Genomic DNA, 24,240 nt, shown 5'->3' on the forward strand with positions numbered 1-24,240 from the left:
ACATCCACAGACTATAATTTACAAAGCAAATTTTACTATGAAAAATAGTTTATTGATAAAGCAAATCCTTACTGTGAACTTAAAATGAAACTAATGAATCCCAAAGAAAATATTGATACTTTCAGTAGAATAAAAATACAAATGGAAAAAAAATCGGTACAGTTTAGAAAATCAATCAAGGACTTTAGTTAGCTTAAGGGAATTTGTTTCAATAAGAATTGGCCCAATTAAAAAAAAAAATCTATGTTGGGGTATTAGTTAGGATATAGATACCTATGACAGTCCAGATACCAATGACAACAAAAATCAAAAAGAGTGGCTTAAACAGATGGAAAACTATTTCTCTCTCAAGATACAGTTTGGAAGTGGGAGCACCCAATGGCTAGTCAGTTAGTTCCATGGTCATCGGGGACCCAGGCTCCTTGTATCCAGATGCTACACTATCCTTGACATGCCTCCACATTACTCAAGGTGGTTACTCAAACTTCAGCCATAATAAGCACATTCTAACCAGCAGGAAAGAGGAAAAGAGGAAGAAAACCTCTTCTTTTAAGGACACTTTCCAGGAGTTGCGATGTCACTTCTGTTTACATTTCACTGGCCAAACTTTAGTATGCAGCTATACCCAGCCACAAAGGAAACGGGCTAATGAAGCCTTTTAGACAACTGGTGATGTGAACAGCTGAAAATATAGTCTTATTACTAAGCAAGAAGTAAGAGATGTATGTGCTGTGTGTGCTCCATCGCTAAGTCGTGTCTGACTCTTTGTGACCCTTCGGACTGTAGCCCACCAGTCTTCTCTGTTCAGGGGATACTTCAGGCAAGAGTGGCTTGCCATTTCCTCCTCCAGGGGATCTACCCAACCCAAGGACTGAACCAACATCTCCTGTGTCTCCTGCATTGCAGGCAGATTCTTTACCCACTGAGCCATGGTGGAAGCCCCTTAAGACATATATAGGGAAGCAATTATCAGTCTCTTTCTCTTTTAGCATAATGGTGACATATATACATCCTTGTACTCAGAAATGGGGAGTCCAAATGTCCTTGTAGGCAAATAGATAAGGGATCCAAACTAGGGGCTCAAGAAGACTACTAGTTCAAGCGGCAGAGTAAAAAGGCAGGCGCAAAATATCTTGATGCCCTTCACGGACACATCAGGAAAGAAGGTTCTAAGTGATAGACTCTGGACTTTTCATTGAGCTGTGTACAAGGGGATTCCATGTTATAATTTGGGATACTCCTAGAGGACTGTTATTCGCACACTAACTATAAATCAGGACACCTCAACAGAAGCTCGTGGTAGATTCTTGTCCACCCACATCTTGTATTTAGACCTTTGGCCATGTAACTTTGCAGCACCTCTCATCAAGAAGTGGAGTCAATTTCACTATCCTCTAAGTTTGGTCTGGCCTTGTGATATGCTTTGACCAATAGAATCTAGTGTGGAATCCAAGACTGGGCCTCAAGAAAGCCTTCTAAACTCCTGCTCTTCTTTAGGATCCCTGCCAAGCTGCCATGTGAACAAGCCCCAGATAACCTACTGGATGATGAAGCTAGCCCCATTGCCCAAGCTTACAATCAGTCAATTCCCACAACTCGAGCTATTTAGCCAGTAGCTGACCATAGATATGTGCGTGAACAGAGCCAAGACCAAAAGAACCACCCATCTGAGCCCAACCCAAACTGCCAACCGACAGAATTGTGAGTTCAAGGAATGGTTATTTTAAGCCACTACATTTTAAGAGTGGCTGGTAGGAAAAGCTAACTGATGCAGAGCCTAACTAAAGTAAAGCTAAACCAAGCTCAGTTACCCTCAAAGCCTAAAGCTAATTGTGAATATTCTCCTTAATGTATTAAACCCCTGCACCCTGGGAGGTACAGCCACTAGTTAACAGGTCCAAGAGGCTCAGGTATCTTGCCATGTATCTTCCCATGCTCCAGTACCTAGCATTGTGGAAGATCTCCACATGAAGAAAATTACAGCACCCAAGTTATTCACACACAGTTTATCTTGCCTTTTTAACCATAAAAGTGAATCTTTTAAAAACACAGTGTGTCCATATTTAAATTTTACCAGTAAATGTGCATTTATAATAGCATATGAAAGCAACACTTTTTCTCCTACTATCATGACTGGCAACAGTTGCCATCTCCCAGAAGAGAAGACTCAAAATACTGTGACACTCTCACATAATGGGCCATTGTTCTCAAGGACTCAAGTTCACTGACAAACTGTCTTACCAATAATCACAAAATATGGTAAATAAGAAATCCCATTTAGGTGATATGATTCTCACGAGAAGTTGTCAGGTTGGCATTCTGTAATGGTACTTCTCGTGACATTTTGTGGTCGTCAGTGTTCCAGCCATATATCAACATTAAATCAATCACAGGCTATAGAAACAGAGCTGGCTACAGAAACTGGATACCTAAGCAGTGCAAGCAGTGTCCATATTGGCCTCCAGGGGAAGGGGTTCAAGGCTCCTCTCTGATCCTCTTCCTATCCTCTTACACAAGTCATGGCAGAGTGCTCAACTTATGGGTTCAGTTCAATTCAGTTCAGTCACTCAGTCGTGTCCGACTCTTTGTGACCCCATGAACCACAGCACACCAGGCCTCCCTGTCCATCACCAACTTCCAGAGTTTACCCAAACTCATGTCCATTGAGTCGGCGATGCCATCTAACCATCTCATCCTCTGTCGTCCCCTTCTCCTCCTGCCCTCAATCTTTTCCAACATTAGGGTCTTTTCAAAGGAGTCAGCTCTCTGTATTAGGCGGCCAAAATATTGGAGTTTCAGCTTCAACATCAATCCTTCCAATGAACACCCAGGACCAATTTCCTTTAGGATGGACTGGTTGGATCTTCTTGTAGGCCAAGGGACTCTCAAGAGTCTTCTCCAACACCACAGTTCAAAAGCATTGATTCTTTGGTGCTCAGCTTTCTTTATAGTTCAACTCTCACATCCATACATGACTACTGGAAAAACCATAGCCTTAACTAGATGGATCTTTGTTGACAAAGTAATGTCTCTCCTTTTTAACATGCTGTCTAGGTTGGTCATCACTTTTCTTCCAAGGAGTAAGCGTCTTTTAATTTCATGGCTGCAGTCATCATCTGCAGTGATTTTGGAGCCCCCAAAAAATAAAGTAAGCCACTGTTTCCCCATCTATTTCCCATGAAGTAATGGGACCAGATGCCATGATCTTAGTTTTCTGAATGTTGAGCTTTGAGCCAACTTTTTCACTCTCCTCTTTCACTTTCATCAAGAGGCTCTTTAGTTTTTCTTCACTTTCTGCCACAAGGGTGGTGTTATCTGCATATCTGAGGTTATTGATATTTCTCCCAGCAATCTTGATTCCAGCTTGCACTTCATCCAGCCCAGCATTTCTCGTGATGTACTCTGCATAGAAGTTAAATAAGCAGGGTGACAATATACAGCCTTGACGTACTCCTTTTCCTATTTGGAACCAGTCTGTTGTTCCATGTCCAGTTCTAACTGTTGCTTCCTGACCTGCATATAGGTTTCTCAAGAGGCAGGTCAGGTGGTCTGATATTCCCATCTCTTGAAGAATTTTCCACAGTTTGTTGTGATCCACACAGTCAAAGGCTTTGGCATAGTCGATAAAGCAGAAATAGATGTTTTTCTGGAACTCTCTTGCTTTTTTGATGATCCAGCGAATGTTGGCAATTTGATCTCTGGTTCCTCTTCCTTTTCTCAAACCAGCTTGAACATCTGAAGTTCACGGTTCATGTACAACTGATGGGTAAGATTCCTGAACACCTGTTGAACCAGTTTCTAGTGGGTGGAGCATTAGGAATATAAACAATCCCATATGGATGGAAAGACTGTTTCTGGATTCATTCCATCTGGAGCTGGTAGCTGTGAGCTTTTTGCTCATTGGAGTGGCAAATTCTGAAGTTTGATTTTGGCTTACAGGAAATGCTAAGCCATTCACCCTGCTTTACTTCTGAGTTGCAGGCTGCCTCTACCCTAAGCTGCCTTGTGATCAAGACCAGCTCAATAGAGTGCTGAACTAGGGTTTGGAGCCAATGTCGCAGTTAACAAAATGTTGCTTTGCAGTCTTTTGACACTCTTTTAAGCATATGTATCCTTTGTAGAACAGCAAGAGTGGTAGGGCCAAGGCAAGATAAGTATTCCTGAGTTCCCTAGCCTACTACTACCGTAATTCCACCTGTTAATAACACCTGGACCTTACCTCCATCCCTAATGCTAACATGGTCTCAGCAGACAGCAGAAATATGTCCTAGAAACTGACATTCATAGGGCAAGGTCCCACCAAAGAGACTGAAGTTGTCCTCAAACTACAGAACCAGTACTGCTTCTGTAAACCCAAGCTATAATCTCCCATGTGTAATAGGCAGGTGTTGGTATTGGTGCAAATAATCATTTTAGGAGCTAGCCTTGTCCCTGACTACAAAGTTCGGGAGCAGGAATGTCTCTAACACAACCTAGGTCTCCCTACAAGAAGTGTGTGACATTTTGGGCCTATTAGATGGTTAGATACAAATAATCATATGGCCAACTAGATGGCAGGTCCGGGGGTAAAGAGAAAATGATGAAGAAATGAAATTCTGGTGGTATCATGTGCCTTCTCTGAAGTTTTCTGAGTCCCTTCTCCACGCTGTGTTCTCATGTTGACTCTGATTTGGGCATCCTCTAAATTATAATCTACGAATTTATAGAAAGATAAAAGGATAGAGTAACAAAAAATAACCATTAGTGGTCTGCAAGGTTTAATCAGAAGACAGTATATGCCCTGCAATGGTTTTTCCAATCAGGTATCTTCAGTGAGCATTGGCCAAGCTCCAGTCATGGCTGTGGATTTCAGAGATTTCCACTGTGGGATGCAATCATTGCAGGGAGGTAGAGATCACTAGTACAAAAGAATCCAGGTCTTTATTGCCTGGGGAAGGTAGCCTCTTGCCCTGACTTTGAGAATTGAGGTGGCCTAGACATAGTGGAAGGCCCTTTACCAGGTAGCATGATTATAGGATATTTTAAATGAACTAAAATCTCTTGTCCAGGAGATAATTTGAGCTGTAGGAGTGATGGGAGGCAAACTAGGAAAGAGGAAATTAAGAGAAAGAAGAAACCTTGAGATCTCAGAAACCAGGATGGATATATATGAAAGGAAAAAAGGACACACCTACAAGGATACACCCAGACTTAATTGTAATCAGCTATCATGAATGTAAAAAGCCACCTATCCAATATATACTGGGAAATAGTAGATGGAATACCATGCCAATATTAAAAGAAAAATGGGTAAATTATATTTTGGTAATGCTCTTATATGGCCAGTACAAAAACTAAATGGCGTTTAGAGACTTACAGTTGATTCTACAACAGAGACAAATAAGGTATCAATCCTAACTGATGATGACTGTCACACACCAAATACTTTAGCCAAGATGAGACCTTATTCAAAGATATTTTCTGTCTCAGATATAGCAAATAGGCTTTAGTGTCTACCACTGAAGGGGATATTAGTTCAAAACTGTATTAATGATGGAAGGTAGACCGTTGACAGGAACAGTACTCACCATCACCCTCCCATAGGTATATGGAGACCCTAAAAATAGGCCACATAATTTGATAGTCCAACACATGGACACATCTAGTATCAGATCACAGAAAGATCAGAAATTAACTAAGCATGTCTTAGGGGCAATATGGAAAGCAAGGTTGAAAGTCAAAAGAAAGATATAGCTTGAGTCTGACTTAGAGTGGCCTAAATCAAAGTTCTCCCAGTGGGAAAGCAATGTATTGGGGAAGGGACAAAACAATCAGGTCACTAGACAGACCAACAGATGGGGGAAAAAAGGCCTGTTATGACCAAGTTTCTGTAATGGCTATATGGAACAGTACAGTGAGACAGGCCAACACTTAGTCCAGTTACCTCAATGAACCACTGCTACAGGGAAGGGGCACCAACCAGCATGGAAAATGCTTGAGAGAGACAACAGCCTGGATACCAGCTCTGGCCTTACCAAAAATTTGGGAAGCTTTTAACCTCTTCCTGGTAATTCCCAGGACCATAGCTATTGGTGAGATGAAAAAGTCTCATTCATTAACGGAGAGAAATGAGAATCCAATACTTTGTACCAGTGCAAAATATCCTGGGCCAGTCAAGTCACACACTAACTGTCCACAGAGGGTTAGATCTTCTAGGAATCAATGATATAATATCGATCATTACTCTTCTTAAACACCCAACACCTTATTGTGAAATAACTAAGGGCTAAGAAGAACAGGGAGAAATATCAATAACCTCAGATACACAGATGACGCCACCCTCACGGCAGAAAGTGAAGAACTAAAGAGCCTCTTGATAAAAGTGAAAGAGGAGAGTAAAAAAGTTGGCTTAAAACTCAACATTCAGAAAACTAAGATCATGGCATCTGGTCCCATTCACTTCATGGCAAATAGATGGGAAAACAATGGAAACTTTATTTTGGGGAGCTCCAAAATCACTGCAGATGGTGACTGCAGCCATGAAATTAAAAGACGCTTGCTCCTTGGAAGAAAAGCTATGACCAACCTAGACAGCATATTAAAAAGCAGAAACATTACTTTACCAACGAAGGTCCATCTAGTCAAAGCTATGGTTTTTCCAGTAGTCATATATGGATGTTAGAGTTGAACCATAAAGAAATCTGAGCAATGAAGAATTGATGCTTTTGAACTGTGGTGTTGGAGAAGACTCTTGAGAGTCCCTGGCCTGCAAGGAGATCAAACCTGTCCATCCTAAAGGAAATCAGTCCTGAATTGGAAGGACTGATGCTGAAGCTGAAACTCCAATACTTTAGCCACCTGATGCGAAGAATTGACTCATTTGAAAAGATCCTGATGCTGGGAAAGATCGAAGGTGGGAGGAGAAGGGGACAACAGAGGATGAGATGGTTGGATGGCATCACCGACTTGATGGACATGAGTTTGAGTAGGCTTTGGGAGTTGGTGATGGACAGGGAAGCCTGGTGTGCTGAAGTCCATGGGGTCGCAAAGAGTCAGAGACAACTGAGTGACTGAACCGAAGAAGAGCTATGCATACAAGGGGTTTTAATTTGGATTTCCTCGGAAGCAGACCCTGAGACAAAGATTCTAACGCAAGCAGTTTCTTTATGAGTTGGCCCCAGGAAACAGTCAGACAGGAGTGAGGAAGTGAGAGAGGGAAATGAAAGCAGTCAGTATGGAGCTTGTTATCAACACAGCCACAACTGTGGCCGACTGGAGCTTCATGCCATGGGTAAACTCTGGGGAACAACTTTGTTTGAGATTTGATGGCAACTGGAGGATTTCAAAAAAACACCTGGAGAAAAAGCATGAGGACCCTAGTCTCATCACTGACACCGGCCCAGGAATCTGAACAAGGTGCGCTGGCTACGGCACCATAATGGACCACAGTGGAGAGCTTTGCCAATAATTGGGAAATAATAGCACTTTATTTGGGTGACAGTAGATATTGTAGTTTCACCAGTTAGGTTTTCAAGCCAAACACCCAGCAACTAAGCTGCAAAGATTCTAGTTCAGTAACTTCTCTTAACTAGGTCTCATATAATGGACCTAATTTGGGGGCATACTTCATAGGAGAATGTGTAATCTGACAAGAACCCGGGTTTTCCAGCCAGCATAAGCACGTGTACGCTGGGGAGCCAGAAGGAACTGTGTGATAACGACTGAGAGACAAGCAACTATGATGCAAATGAGAGACTGGTGAGCTCTCTATCTTCTTGTGATTTTAGAGTATCCAACAGATCAAGATAGATGCTTTACAAAGGCCTCTGCGGGAGCCTGGGGGTTACTGGAAACCCAGAGTCCCGGGTTCCCTCCTTGCACATTCTCTAAACAAGCAATCAGGTTAGGTCCGATTCCAGTACCATCTATTAGACCACTTTTACTGGTGGCCTGGAGCACTGTGCCTCTGTCAAATTGCATTCATGGATACAGCACTCTTCCACTGCTTCTGGTCTCTGAGCAGCTGACACGGTAACTGACTATCCTGTTCTTCCAATCCAACACGGCAGTCAGGTCCAGGGTTACTACCCCAACAGCCCAGGCCTCTGGTGTGAAACAGGATTTATTTGTTGGGACTTTTAACTTTTCTATGATGGTTTAATTTCTCTGTGGAAAGTTGACAATCAGAGGGGTTTCCTATGGAGACTTGGGGCATTCTGCATTCCCAACACCGTATGGTTTGGACTGTGCTATCATCTGCTTGTTCACTGTGTGGACCTCCTTGGCAGGCTACATTCACCAGAGATGCTGCACATAATCTAGGAGAGCTGAATTTCCCATCTCTTGGGTCCAAGAAAGAGCCATATGGCCAGGAAAATGGTCCCATGAAAAAGCGTGGAAGAACTTACCTGCAGATTTTCTCTCCTAAAGTAGATAGCCATTACCCCCTTAGGGTTAATGGCTAAGTCATTACAGCTTAGTCATTACCCCCTTTGGGTTAACAGAAAAAGAACAAGAAGTAAAGATTGTTACATGTCCGTGAAAGAAGTTCAAAGATCCTAATTGTACCTGCTCCCACCCTGAACCTTCATTTCTCCCCAAGAAATGCTGAACTGACTGATCAGAGTCCAAGACCCTAATTGGGATATTTTTCAGTGCACAGAACTTGTGGGTATTAATAAGACTCTCTAATGTATAATTTTCTCCATCTCAGATGACTGGAACTTTTAATTTCACTGGAGTGGAAAATTCTGAGATTTTATTTTGGATTTAAGAGCTCTGGATTGTAGTTTGGAGCAAATCACCAGCTAGTGAAGTATGACTTTGCTTACCTTTGCCTCTTTTGTGAACCTTATAGCAAGGGTGGTTAAGCCAAGGATAGATTTGGATATCTCTGGGTTCCTTGACCTAACATCATTGTAAACTCATCTCTTAATAGCAACCCAGTTTCATCCAAACCTCCAACAGAGTACAAGTCTCCTAATAGTGGAAACAGTAAAAAGAATCCAATCAGGAGCACGGCAGTAAGAAATATGAAATCTGGACAATGAACAAAGACTTGGAAGAGTCCAGCAGACGATGGGTTGTCATTCTAGAAGACCCATTCCTATGTTGCAGAACCACCCCAATGACAATGAGGATGTGAAAGATGCTGACTTGCACCAAGCTTTGCCAGTGGTACACTAAACAGAGTCGGAGAGGAAATGCAAAAAGATCTTGGGTCAGGGAGAGAGCAACTCTTCAGCTGTCCAGATTTTGTTTTAGTAACAAACACCACCATCTCACATGCCCAGCTTTACTTAACTGCTATGCATTTCACACTAGGCTCTGATCCATTTTCCCTGTTCCCTCATAACTTGATCTTGATTCTGATTAACCACACACTAACAGTTTCGTGTGACAGCCCCTGTGGCAGAGGCAGTAATGTAAGGCATTCCATTTGTTCTCCTACATTTGCCAGTCCTCTGGCACATACACAAGACCATGTGACTAGTTTTGGACAATGAAATATAAATGGGTGTGACATCTGTCTCTTCTGGACTGAGGCAATAAAGAGCCTCTATGTGATTCTCCAGACTCCTGTTCTCCTATGGTGGCAGCTGAATAACCCACATGTTCTAGATGGTACAGATACGAAACATGGGAGCCTCAGTCGGACTGGAGCCTGGAGTGACTGTGTGGAGCAGATCTCCTCCCATCTCACATCCCACTGGCCTGTGTGGGGGTCTGTAGTGTGGGAAAGATAGAGGCTCTTGGTATATAAAACCTCGGATACTCTGTCTTGTGAACTGAGCATACTTGCATTCCTATGGAAGACCTCCCCCTTTCTTCTGCATGCATGCTGCTTATTTCATACTCACAACTGAGTTGTTAATAAATCTACGTGTTATACCCAGACTCCCCTGAACTGGCTCTATGTGATAAAAGATCAGGCACAAGTCAGCAAGCAAAGCTTTAACTTTCAACCAAATACATAGTTGTGAACAATACAATTCAGTAAACACAACTATTTTCTACTGCACAAAACACAGGAAATAATTAAATTTCTTATAGACATTTCTTTATTATACTTTCCCACTTGAATATTTAGAGAATAATTTAAATGTAATGCATACTGACAGCAAGCACAGTATCAAATATTAGTTTTTTTAATAATTTTCTGTTCTCACCCTTTATTCCTTTAGGAAAAAAATATTTAGATGACCTCAAAGAAACAATTATTATGCTAATCACAGTATGCAGTAACACGTACAAGCCCATACTCAATAGAAAAGAAAGCAACAAAGAAGTGAAAAAGTCTTTCTCCTCAAATCATTTTAATTCATTTTTCCACAGCCATATAAATTTAAAGTATGAAACAACAATAATACAGCTATAGAATCTAGGTTCTCTTTCAAAGCAGCGGCATATAAAACATAGAAAAGCTAAAACCTCAGCACAAGCTTCAAAAGAACAAGGACTGAGAGGATTTAGATGAAGACATGAAATACACAAAATACAGTACACAAAAATACTAGAATGCATAAAATCTAAAGCTACACATTTCAGGTAGAAAGCATTGTAAAATATATAAAATATGCAAGAAATCAAAACCAAATTGATTTTTCTTAGAGTACCATGAATACACTGGAACTGGCAATTAGCATTTGAAGATGGGAACAAGAAAATAGCAGTTTCCCATTTAAAACTTTATTTCTAGGCTTTAGGATTTCACCTTCTTGACATCCTTCTTTCCAGAGCTCTCAGTAGCTGACTCTGCTTTTCTTTTCTGTGACTAAAATGGAAACAGATTTAATGTTCTGCTCCAATATGCACATTTTTAAATGGCCCAACAATGTTAAATCTAGGATGTAAATGCATCAAAAAAAAATTTTAACATGAATATTCACTTAAATGTTATACTCACAGTTAATGTTCTATATAACCCAACAAACTATATAACCCAATGTAAAATAACCTCCAAACATGTTTTCTTGTTAAGAAAAGACATAAAATACCCATCAAAAATAGTCATCAAGTTTCTACTTACACATGGTACTAAAAATGTATGCTTAAAGAACTACTTAATACTTAAAATTTTCTGGGAAAAATGTTAATTATGAGTGTATTACTTTTGAAATGTTATGATAGATGCTAAAATACCATATTTCATATATTCTATGATGCACACTTGTTTCCCACTTTAGCATCTCTGAAATCAGGATGCATTCTAGAATTGATGACAAATCAGTTACTTGGCAGCAGTTTTTCTTAGTAGCACATAAAATAATGCTTTGTCTTACAATGGAAGGCATCTTAGACTTGATGAAATATGGTAGTTTACTTAACCACACTCAAATAATATGTTAAAGAGTACTTGAAATTGTAACTATACAAGGCAACCTGACTGAGTTAAAATCATCTTACTATTAACAGTTAACTTATTACCAAGTAAATCAAGTAAAGCTTTGCTGTCTCCTCAAAGTTCTTATTTGTATTCATAGTTCCACAAAGATCAGAAAACTTCTTTGATCAAATCAAAACTCTCAGTTTCAACCTCAGCCCCACCCCAGCCCACCCCTCTTCTACTCCCCATGACAACTCCAGTCTCAGTTCAGAGGATTTTACTTGCATTACACTTCTGCTTAAAAGTAATGAGAAAATTTTAAAAATACTGAGCCCTGTTACTAGGGAGTTCCTAACCGTATACGCTACAAACAGATAGGAAACACGTGGTTGTAGTGTAATTCTTTTTCTGTCAAAAACAAATCAGCATTTCATAAAAACCAGTCTTTATAATAGGTATCACTATAGCATTAAACATAATATAGGCATTTTAATTATGTAAAAAAAAATGGGATCTACCTAAAAGTTAGGAAAATGCTGAAAATTTTACCATTGGAGTTTTAGTTGCCCGTTTCTTCTTTTCTGCTCTCTCTCTTTCCTCAATTTCCATATTTTCTTTCTCAATCAATGAAATCAGAGTATTACAGCGTCTCTGGAATTCCTGAACCAAATAAAAAAGACTTTTAATTTCTGCAACCCAGGTACAACCTTCAAAAAGTGGTAATTGTTCGATTCTATCACTTCTGTGATAGAGAATTTTCTAAATTGGTATTCTTCAGAACAATATTCAAATAGGCTATATTCCACTAAATATATGATAAGTGGATAAATATCATTCAGTGGGAGAGTGGGTAAACTGTGGTACATCCATATCATGAAATACTGCTCAGCAGTAAAAAGGAAAGAGCTATTGGTATATGCAGAAACCTAAATGAACCCTATCTGAGTGAAAAAAAGCCAATCTCAAAAGGTTACATAGCACAGTGTTCCATTTATATAACAAATTATTAAATGACAGAAGTTTAGAAATTGCCAGGGACTAGAAAAAGGGGGTGAGGGGGTATGACTTTATAGAGCCAGCACGAGTAAATCTTCTGGTGGTGCTAGTTACATGTACCTATGTGTGATCAAATTGTACTGAACTACACACTCATGAGGGCACAGCAACCCACTTCAGTATTCTGGCCTGGAGAACCCCATGAATAGAGGAGCCTGGCAGGCTACAGTCCATGGGGTCACAAAGAGTCAGACACGACTGAAGCAACTTAGCACATACACACTCATCCACACACACAACCATGTGCACACACACCCACACACAAGAGTTCATCTATAACCAACGAAATCTGAATAAGCTCTTTGGATTGTATTAATGTCCATTTTCTGATGTTGACACTGTCCTGTGTTTATGGAAGATGTTGTCATCTGGGAAAACTTGGTGAAGGGTGCATGGGCCCTCCCTGGACATCTCTTCACAGCTTCCTGTGAATCTATAAATATTTCAAAACAAAAAGTTAACAAAAGTCACATTAAAAAAATGAGGGGATGTCCTCTTGTCAAAGTACGATTTGGAAGTACTCAGCTTACAAAAGTCAGATTTCTTTTCTATAGGGATGCTCAGAGCCTTTAAAGTTCTAATAAGCACTGTCAACCACTAGGGTAGGAGATGGAGAAAGCAAGCAATTCAATCAGCCATTCAATCAGCAGAGTCTCTTCTCAAAGCATACCTCGTGGGATCAGAGTTCTGAGGAAACACTGCTGCAGTTGTTAATTCAAAGCAAACAATAGCTGGAAAGATTCCACATTAACCTTGCCACTACCTATATTTCACTGCCAGCAAATCAATGCATCCAAACTATAAACAGCTTTTATGAACGTATGGTGAACGTTAAGTATATGATTCATTAATATGGACGCTCATATATTAACCTGGTATATTTTGCTGTATTTGAAAGGTAAATAATGGCTTAATATCAAAGGATAAATAACATTTAAAGTGGTTTCTTTTTGCATAAGCAAAAATATTTGATAAGATATAAAATAGCTAAATGCTCAAATAAAAATGTGGATGTATTAACAATTGAGAACTCCAACCAAAAAGTGGTCAAAGTACAAGAATAGGAAACAAAATAATTTTAAGTGTCCAAATATTAAGAACTTTTTTTCACTCAATCAAAGACATGCAAAGTAAAACAATGATATATTTATCAAATTAGCAAAGACATGTTCACATGTGTGTGATATGTGCATCCAGTGTTGGCAATAAGATGGTGAAATGGAAGCTCTCATTCACTGATGATGGGATGTCACTGTGAAAAAACTGTGTCCTCCCCAAATCTGTAAGTTGAAGCTTTAACACCCCCACAACGTGACTGTGTTTGGAGAGAGGGCCTTTAAAAGGAGGTAATTAAGGTTAACCAAAGTCATAACGATTGAGTCCTTCAGTGTAAGGACACAGGAAGAAGATACCATCTACAAGCCAGCGAGAAAGGCCTCACCAGAAACCAACCCACCTGGAGCCTAAGCCATGAGAAATTGTCACCTCATGTGGGTACTGTGTTATGGCAGCCCAAGCAGACTAAAATACTATCTTTCTAGAAAGAAAATTGGGAACATCAATGATGTATCCTAAAAATTTCATATTCTTTGAATGAACAATTCCACTTCTAGATGCTTAACGTAAGGAAATAGATATACACGAAGATTTACAAAACAATATTTACAGCAATGTGCTTTTTAGCAGAGAAATACTGGGAACTAAATTTTTGCTCATTTGGAAATTATGATATATGTATAAATACATCTTAGTATATACACACATACACAATAGAAATAGCTGGGAGAGACCTATGTGCAGAGTTACTGGTGGTTAACAGCATCTATTTCTGAATATAGAATCAATGGGAACTTTTATTTTCTTCTTTATACTAGCATGTATTTTCTAAATTTTTTTGTAATGAATATTGCAATCTGTAACATTTTTAAGAAGTGGCAAATTTTTTAAATACAGTTGTCTCCTTCCAAAGAAAAGCTAGAAAAATGGCATATAGAAATATTATCAACTATCCAAGCATCTTCTACTCTATAAAATTAAAGCCCAAAAGAAGGCAGAAAACCAAAGACAGTCTAGCCAGGAAAAAAAATTCTTCATTAACAAATTATTGTTTAACTATTAAAAATAACCATCCTCAATTACTCAAGGTTAAATAATTTAGGAAAAATAACATTGGAATTTTCCTTACTTACCAAAACAATAGCAGTATCTTTAATATGCAGACCAAACACTCTTCATAGCTTCATTCAATACCACACATACAAATTAAACAGCATGTTATTCAATTTATCTATTATAGAAAGGGCTAAGTTGACCCTGATGAGATTTGATTGTTGGTTTCTAGGGAGACTAGATAGAGTCTTTATGTGAAGCTGATTCTTGAATCATTAAGCTATACCCTCTGGCTATTATTATTCTCAATAAGTAATAGTTGCCTGTGACTGCAGATATCTTTAGATACATATTCATGGTTCATATGGGTGATTCAGGAAAAAACTAATACTTTTGAGACAGTTTCATATGCAGGGAAGTAGAATATCGCAAGATGATTATAAATAGACTCTATAATAAGTTCTTACCTTCATTCCTTTTAACCTGTCACTAACTACAGACAGAAAAATAATCTAACTCTCTGGAGAAAGGCATCAAGAAATGAGTGAGTCTGGATGTTACCTTCCTAGCGTGGGTAATGCCACTTTAAAGATACCAACCCTATCTTTTATTCACACACTTAAAGACTGCCTAACTAAGCAGATGGTATCATAAACAGAACACTAGCTAACACCAGAAATTTCTATAAAGAGGCCAGATTACCAATAAAACAGTGATTCATTTTTTGAATAACTAAATGACAATGAAATGATTCTGAGAAATTTTATGATGTCTAAAGCAATTTGATCTTATATAATTTCGTCTTTCACAAACATGTTCCCCCTAGATTCTTGTACTTTTTTATCTTCCTATTTTCCTTGGGAAGGAAAGTGGTTCACAGGGAGTGGTTCACATGGTCTCAAACTGTTTCCACAGTTCTGTGGTCTAATTATCTCCTTCTTTCACGATTTCCCTATGCTGGATTTAGGAATGAAATTGAAGGGAGAAAAACAGCACACAAGAGGAAGACAGGAGACACAAAACAAGAAAGACAACAGAAGAAAGTAGGAAAATGACAAATGGAAAACTGTTGTGCAGTGTTAATAGTTGTGGCCAAAGGAAAAAAAAAAAGTACTTTGTATTCACACATGCTCAGGAAATGCTAGGTTTTTAAAAGGTTAAACGAATTTTGTCATGGCAGGACTTCACAGAGCTCTTAGCAGTCTAATGTAGGTTGCAAGGGTCAAGGGCAGGGTTCAAAACCTTGTTTTGCATATTGTGTACATGCAAATCCTGGAACAATGTTTGGTAGAAACCAACTTGGAAAATGCTGTGCAGGGTAAGAGTGATGGAGAAGACTAAGTTTGAATCAAAATACAAAGAACCTAGAAGCTAGAAACAAAGAACTAAGCAATTTTACTTAATTCAGTTGACAAAAGGATCTCACTGATTATTTTTAAGCAGGAGGAGTCATGTAATCAAAGATATACTGTGTACTCCAAAATCTTCCCCTGATACAGAGTCTCAATAGGGGGAGCTCATAAAATTACAGACTCTCAAGATTGAACAAGACCTTTAAAAATCACTCAAGTTGATGCTGAATCTCTTCTACTAGGTCCTTGCTAATTAGCTGTCCAGCCTGTCTGAATTCTTCCAATGATGGGGTACTCATTACCTCACAAGATTGCCTAGCCCACCTCTGAATAAGTTTAAAATATCCCCTTGTGCAAAGCTACAATGTGCTACCTTATCGTTTCCAACAATTGGTTCTAGGTCTAACCTTTGCAGTCAGATTGAACAAGCTGATTCCCTCTTCTGTACAATCTTTCAAATATTACAAGGCAGCTCTCATGCCTCCATCTCAATCACCACCAGACCTGCCAAACATCTCTCCTTTAGGCTCAATAGGCTCCCCCTTTACCCATCATTCATTTAACATGTTTCCTAAAGGACTGTATAATGCTTATGTCTACCTTGGTTATATTATTTATTTTCTTCCAGTTTTCTTTTTTTATTATTTTATTTTATTTTTTAATTTTTTTTAAATTTTAAAATCTTTAATTCTTACATGCGTTCCCAAACATGAACCCCCCTCCCACCTCCCTCCCCATAACATCTCTCTGGGTCATCCCCATGCACCAGCCCCAAGCATGCTGCATCCTGCGTCAGACATAGACTGGCGATTCAATTCTTACATGATAGTATACATGTTAGAATGTCATTCTCCCAAATCATCCCACCCTCTCCCTCTCCCTCTGAGTCCAAAAGTCCAGAACTGAAAGAGACACATGTACCCCAATGTTCATCGCAGCACTGTTTATAATAGCCAGGACATGGAAACAACCTAGATGTCCATCAGCAGATGAATGGATAAGAAAGCTGTGGTACATATACACAATGGAGTATTACTCAGCCGTTAAAAAGAATACATTTGAATCAGTTCTGATGAGATGGATGAAACTGGAGCTGATTATACAGAGTGAAGTAAGCCAGAAAGAAAAACACCAATACAGTATACTAACATATATATATGGAATTTAGGAAGATGGCAATGACGACCCTGTATACAAGACAGGGAAAGAGACACAGATGTGTATAACGTCCTTCCAGTTTTCTTACACATTCTTTAAATCAGGGGTCAGCACATCTTTTCTGTGAAGAGCCAAACAGTAAATACTGTCGGCTCCGCAGACCACACGGTCTCTGTCACAACTACTCGGCTTTGCCACTGCAGCATGAAGGCGTGTGGCTGGGTTCCAACAAAACTGTACAAACACTAAAATATGAACTTTGCATAATTTTCACATGTCACAAAATAGCCTTCTTTTGATTTTCTTTCAACATTTGAAAATGTAAAAATCATTCCTGGCTTGCAGGCTGTACCAAAACAGGTAAAGGGCTGTAGTTTGCCCCTGGTTTAAACTAGACTTTAGATTGACTTTAAGCAAACTGTCTGCCTTGGTTTTCCATGTCTTTTTAATGGTTTATGATTCTGTTCAATGCAAAATCACCCAAGTCCAAACTTTTGAGTACTAGGACATGGATCTCTACCTTTATTTAATAAATGATGGGATGTTTACAGTAAGTGGCGCTGCCCTGTACTGTGTGGTGAATATCAATCACGCCAGGCACCAAGTTCAAACATCCTTTGCCCCAATACTCAGCTTGAAAGCATCGATTCAAAAGGCACAGAAAGCATCAGTAGACTTGAAGTGACTTATTGAAAGAGATTAAAGAGACTCCACATTACATTTCCTATGTACTAAAATCCTAGACACTAAGGCTGCCTAAGTCTAAATGACAGAAGGTCGGTGCCCACTATTGGTTCAAAGTCAAAAGCAGGTGAATGAGCAGGAGCAAAAAAAGTAAATAAATTGCACTCCACATTGGTGCCTCAAAATTTGTAGGTAGTTCTACAAAGTCAGAATTTTCCTCTATAGGTCTTAGTAAAACAAAACTGGGAGGTTTTGTTTCCTTTGCTGTTTTGTAAAGTCCCTATACTTTACCTTCAGAATCAACACCTTCAACTATATATTCTGTGGTATATTTCCCAGGTTCTTTGTCACCTTGGAACCCCTCTCTTACTAACAAAAAGCAATGGCATTCTACGCTAAAATCTCAGGGCCCAAGCACACTGGCCATTATAATATAAAAATATCTTATATTTCTTAAGCAAGTATCAAATGTTATGACAGTTTTACCTAATTGTTCCTACTTAAACATCGTTATTTGTACAATGTCACGTCACTTCCTCGCAGGATAGCTGATGCTGCTATTTAGTCGCTAAGTCATGCCTGACTCTTTGCAACCCTATGGACTGTAGCCCAGCAGACTCCTCTGCCCATGGGATTTCCCAGGCAAGAATACTGAAGTGGGTTGCCAGGATAGCACATAAGCATAAATATTGAAAACAAACTCCTATTAGTGCATGTATCATATTTCAGATTGTTAGAACAATTCAGTCTTAAATCAAACACTACAGTTACTAATAAAACACATGATGTTTACAACTGTCTATTCAAACCAAAGCTTCAGGGGTTATAACCAACTAAAGTCCATCATTAGAGAAAGGTAGACGAAAAGAAAAGAAAGGAAGAGGAAAAAAGAACTCAAACCCATTGCTACATTTCTTCACATTCTATCCAAATGTGATCCAATGATAGGGTCTATGAGACAGAAGCCCACTGAAGAACCAAAGTTCCACGCTCATTTATTCACTGAATGCCCACTTTGTGCGAGGTGTTATGCTGGTACCTTTAGATGTAACCATTTGCTCTTGAAGGTTAAGACAGCAGTAATAAAAAATGACTCTGGGGCAGATGGTAATATATTAGCCAAGGTGGGGGTGAAAACAGGAGGAACAGAGAAGAGACAGAGATAGAAATTTGGGAATTAGCCTATATGGGAGTTGAGGTAGACGTTTGCCCATTTCCACAGAGCAGTATTTCTATACAGTGAATCTGACCATGTCACCACCCTCTTAAAATCTTTCAATGACTCCCCATTTCCTATGGAACAGTGATCAAAGTTCAACAGGGCCCCTGGTCATTTGGCTGCCAGCTCTTTCCTCATCTTTCAGGACTCTCCTACTCACACCCCAGCACACCAACCTACTTGCTGTTTGTGAATATGCTGAGCTTGTTTCTACCTTTGCACATGCCATTTCCATAGTCCCAGGGCCAATTCCTTCCCGGTCTTTCAAGGTTCATTTCCAAGAAGGACCTCCTCTGTGAAGCCATTCCTCTGATCTAACCCTTAAGGCAAAGTTAAGCACAACTCCTTCTGTACACACCTCTATATAGGATCTATTGGAAAATTAAGGCTGAAGAGGACATTTTAGTCTTTCAAGCACATGGGGAAATAATATATAGCTATAAGTATAAAAGAGTTGGACTGTGAAGAAAGCTGAGTGCTTAAGAATTGATGCTTTCGAACTGTGGTGTTGGAGAAGACTCTTGAGAGTCCCTTGGACTGCAAGGAGATCCAACCAGTCCATTCCAAAGGAGATCAGCCCTGGGTGTTCTTTGGAAGGAATGATGCTAAGCTGAAACTCCAGTACTTTGGCCACCTCATGCGAAGAGTTGACTCATTACAAAGGACTCTGATGCTAGGAGGGATTAGGGGCAGGAGGAAAAGGGGACGACAGAGGATGAAATGGCTGGATGGCATCACCGACTCGATGGACATAAGTCTGAGTGAACTCTGGGAGTTGGTGATGGACAGGGAGGCCTGGCGTGCTGCGATTCATGGGGTCGCAAAGAGTCAGACACAACTGAGCAACTGAACTGAACTCATAAGCATAAATATATTTTAACAATTCTATAGTCAAGAACTCATCAATAATTTTATATTTTACCAATTTTTTGAATAATGTATTAATTCATATCTTCACATTTCATTAAGAAAGTAATGCTCTAAGATACCAATATTAGCTGTTATCACACAATTAAGTACTAGTACATAAAATGAAAAATCATGAGTGGCCTTCCTTATAAAATTTCCTAGGCTACACTGCATAAGCAACAAGCAAAAGTGTCATTGTGACTACAGAATAGCTTGGAAATTTTTTAACTTGACTTCTGTTTTTCTAAAGTATCTATAAAGAAAATTCTTCTCTGACTGGACAGATAATTTATCAAATATCCTGTGCTTAACTAATAACTTAGTTAATGTTTACTATCACAGATAAACCTACAAAAAGGGAAGGAAGCTCATAAAAAGCTATAGCAATATTTTCTAAAAAGTCTTTTTTCTCCTACAACTCTAATGAGAAATGTCATGTTCTTAATTTTAAATAAGGAACACTTTCATTAATAATAAAGCTGTGATCTGAAAACAAACAGCAATAACATGAAATTTTTATTACATTGTACAACAGTGTGTAATTCTCTGAAATACTACCTAAAAAATTCATTTGAACTACCACAATAGGCAAGGCAATTGTAATCACAAATTATTAATACTTTCATTCAACTCTAAGGTCCATGGCCACAGGATATGCACACAGAGCTTCTTGAGAGTCTAAGAGAGGAAAGAAAAAAACTCCGTAGAGTCTAAAAATTAAGAATATTTTTTGGCTAAAATGAAGAGTCAGAGCAACCTTGCCAAGAAAGTATAGTTGCTATATCAAGAAATGTTCTTTACTTCAGAGAGCCAAATTCTGCTTTTTATTCTTTGAGTACCTCAAAGAACTTAAGCAGGAGCAAGGACTTACTGATTAAACTCTGGATACTTTCAATATGTCCTTTCCAGTAAACTGACTAATGTGCTAGATCTTTTAGACTTCTCAGATTCTTTTCAAATATCCCAGTCATGTCAGTCTGTCACTAAATGAATGAAGACAGTGCCCTGAAATTCATTCAGTAAAAGGAATTAATGAGCTACTGTTGATAAAGGGATTGGCAATCTTATAGTATAAAAGGTACTATACAAAGTATTATCTTTTCTTCTTATAGTCATCCGGCAAAGATACTTCTAATTCCGATAGTTTTAAATGTCCTAAAACTAAAACCTCACTATAATACATTTTTTTCTTAGAAGGAAAATGGTAGGGCAATTCATATGCTCTGAGCTTAAAACTCTAAATTGATCATATCCTTCCTACTTGTTTATGTAGTTCAATAGAGACTGATTACTTAAAGACCACACAATTTTTCAGAGAAAGAAATCACAATCTTTTTAGCACACAGAAATGGAACTAAAACTCATTTTCTCTTTTGTATAGCCAGCATTTTTTAATGGAAAAGAGCCTCACAGAAATTTTCAACCTTTAGCTGTAGGCTTTCAAAATGTGGCATATTCAGAAGTGAAGGTTCATGCCTTTAAGCATTTTAAGACTGTTAGTTAAGTCAGAAGCCATGAATTCAGTAGTTTGAGATCTCTGAATAAAATATAACTACCAAAGTTTCTATTTTTTTTCTAAGTATTTCACACTATTTATTGGTGTCTCTGGGAAAGTCATCTTTAAGCAAGATTGTTTTTAAAGACAGCTTCTTTAGTAAGCTAAGTTTAAGGTTTAATCATTAACAAAATGTTAATTTGAACACAGTGACATACTCACACAATGAATCAAGTTATATCCTCTGTATTTTGGGGTTTTTCAATGAAGCAAATTATTTTAACTATGGAAATCACAACTGCCTCCTTCAAGGAGGAAGTTTCACTTCCTAGATTGTGAATGATCCACTATACAAGACCAATCATTTAAAATGAGGGGAAAAGAGATCATCTAGAAATAACAGTAATCCATTTTTTAATTCCCTAATGATTTATATTATCATGAAATATTCTAAAAAGATGGTCTAAATAGTCTAAATCCAGAAACATAAAAATTACCCATTAACTAGGAAGGAAATGATATAATGGAAAATTTAACAAAAACTCTGGATTAAAATATTTACTATGAAATAAGCTACTATACGTTTTTAAAGATTCTCTAGAAATCATAAATTCCACCTTCCAGAACATAATTAAGGACAGAATTGTCTTCGTTTTTAACTGGCAAAATAAGAGTTTCATCTTTCAGTCACATAAGTAGTTAATATCTACTCTTTGAAAAACATACATTAAAGATTTAAAGCTCTTGGTAAAGAAAGACGTAAATGTTTTGTAGAAAGATGGAGGAAAAGATTCTTTACAAGGGAGTTCAGAGACATCTAGTGGTCATTAACAATACACTTGGTTTTTTCCTAGAAAATGAAATAAGGTTACATAGTTCTACAGTCATGTTCATATTACAAGTAATATAAGATTTCCCCTGCACTTCTGAATCTGCTTCACCCTACTGCTTTAGCTTAATGTTTCTAGAAACTGAAAACAGCATTAAACTCAACCTTTAAAAAGTAGTAAAATATCACTGAAATAATATACAAAACTCTGCAAATGTTCCATCACATAAAAGGGCATGTATGATTTAAAACACAATTCATCAACAAATGCAGGTGGGTATTTGTCTTTTACAAGCTGTTAATGCTGCTGTAAATTAGATAACTATATGCATAAAACCTCAAATGGCTAAAAATTTTAAATGCCTGGCTTCTGAAAGGAGTTCTCTTCTAAACATGGTCATAGATGCATCAAGCTAGAAGGCACCTTAAAAGGCCAACAAGCTCACTGACAAAGTCTTCAGACTGTCAAAATAGAATCTAATTTTCAAAGCTAATAGAAAAGCTATTCTACACTGTTCTTCAATAGTCTATTTCAATGATCCAAAGAACCTGTCAAACAACTCTTCCCTCCAACATCAGTCCTTCATGCTACAGATTAATCCTCATCTTTTTTATTCTTTCCTCAGTTCTTTCTACTGTGTATTATTAACATTTCTCCCTCTTCCTATTCTTTAATACAAGTACACCACTTTACATTCATCCCTATTACTGTCATGTAGCAAGGGAGATTCAATTGATTCATCATTACAATTTCTCTAGTTCCTTTTGTATTCTGGCTTGATCCAAGCTTGATCCAAACTTTTTGCTACCTCTCTCAGTATTACATATTCCATAAACTTGATAGACACAGTCTAATAACAATCCAGGAACACTCTAAATTTGTGTTAAGTTTTAACACAAAACATCTAATTTATAAAGCATCCACCAAAATTAGCACCTTCAATATAGCAAGTCAAACTTTTCTTTTCTTTTTATTCCATTTGAACTGAGAATATAAAATGGGTCAGACAAAATATCAAGCATAGCTTCACATCTCTATGAACTTTTGGCCAAAAAACATTTATGATAGAAACTAAAGAAAAATGTCCAATGTTTGGATTGTTGGTTTCTGGCTACTTTTAATGTTTTATTGTTGTTGTTCAGTCGCTCAGTCGTGTCCAACTCTTTTAGGCTATATGAATCTATTTTTGTATTAATTAACTCAACTAACAAAAGACTGACAGTGCCAACATTAAAAACATGTTGCATTTATTTCTGGCTTCCCTGATAGCTCAGTTGGTAAAGAATCCATCTGCAATGCAGGAGACCCTGGTTCGATTCCTGGGTCGGGAAGATCTACTGGAGAAGGGATAGGCTACCCACTCCAGTATTCTGGCCTAGAGAATTCCATGGACTGTATAGTCCATGGGGTCGGGTCGCAAAGAGTCGAACACGACTCTTTCCATACCAGCATTTATTTCCATACGGGCAAGAACACTGCTAAGCGGCATTAGGATTTAACAGGAACACAATTCATGTCAGAAAGTAACAGGAAATTACATCAAGCTAAAATAAAATCTCACATGATGTCTGTGACCTACTTTCAAATGGTTTAGAAACATAGATCTGTACATTAATAAATAGAAAATACAGATCTAGATTTCTGAATATAGCTGTGTTTCTGAATTTCTGAGTATAATATATAGATTCTATATGTATAGATAGATTCTATGTATGTAAGTACACACACATATATATGTACATATGCATATACTAGTAAGAGGAGAAAGCCAATGTGGCAAGTGTTAACAATTACAGAATCTAAGTGAAGGATATGGGACGTTTGAAATTTTTCAAAATAAAAAGTAGGAGGAAATAAGCAAGAAAAGAATACATACCATGGCAGTTCTAGACTTGATAAACCAGTCAAATCTAAACTGAGGAGCATTCCGAACACACTGTCTCAATTCTTCATACACGTTTTCTCTATCAAAGCCCATTTTGTGTAACATACATATCAGGAATCTATCTTCTTCTTCAGTATAGTTCTTTCCTTTGCTAGTTCCATACTGAATACGTAACTGATGAAATGGAGCCTTGTATCTTGCAATCTATAGATTTAAACAAAATAGTGCTTCTAACTAA

At 38.2% G+C, this 24,240-nt stretch overlaps 1 protein-coding gene across 8 annotated transcripts in view; it reads right to left on the minus strand.

Moving 5' to 3' along the window:
* Nucleotides 1-10,022: 10,022 nt before the first annotated feature.
* The window catches only part of SMARCA1 (SNF2 related chromatin remodeling ATPase 1), a 69,931-nt gene continuing 55,713 nt past the window's right edge, over nt 10,023-24,240 (minus strand). For 2 of the 8 annotated variants that reach the window (XM_070292091.1, XM_070292094.1), the window contains 3 exons: nt 23,994-24,206; nt 11,855-11,965; nt 10,023-10,822 (listed from right to left, as the gene is read on the minus strand). In XM_070292091.1, the coding sequence (XP_070148192.1) occupies nt 10,817-10,822; nt 11,855-11,965; nt 23,994-24,206 (330 nt within the window). In that variant the 3' untranslated portion in view covers nt 10,023-10,816. Of the gene's footprint in view, nt 10,823-11,823; nt 11,966-23,993; nt 24,207-24,240 lie in introns of all 8 variants that reach the window. The other 6 variants (XM_070292087.1, XM_070292088.1, XM_070292089.1 and 3 more) reach the window with 3 other exon arrangements.

Source organism: Ovis canadensis, chromosome X, assembly GCF_042477335.2.
Source record: "Ovis canadensis isolate MfBH-ARS-UI-01 breed Bighorn chromosome X, ARS-UI_OviCan_v2, whole genome shotgun sequence".
NCBI lineage: Eukaryota > Metazoa > Chordata > Mammalia > Artiodactyla > Bovidae > Ovis > Ovis canadensis.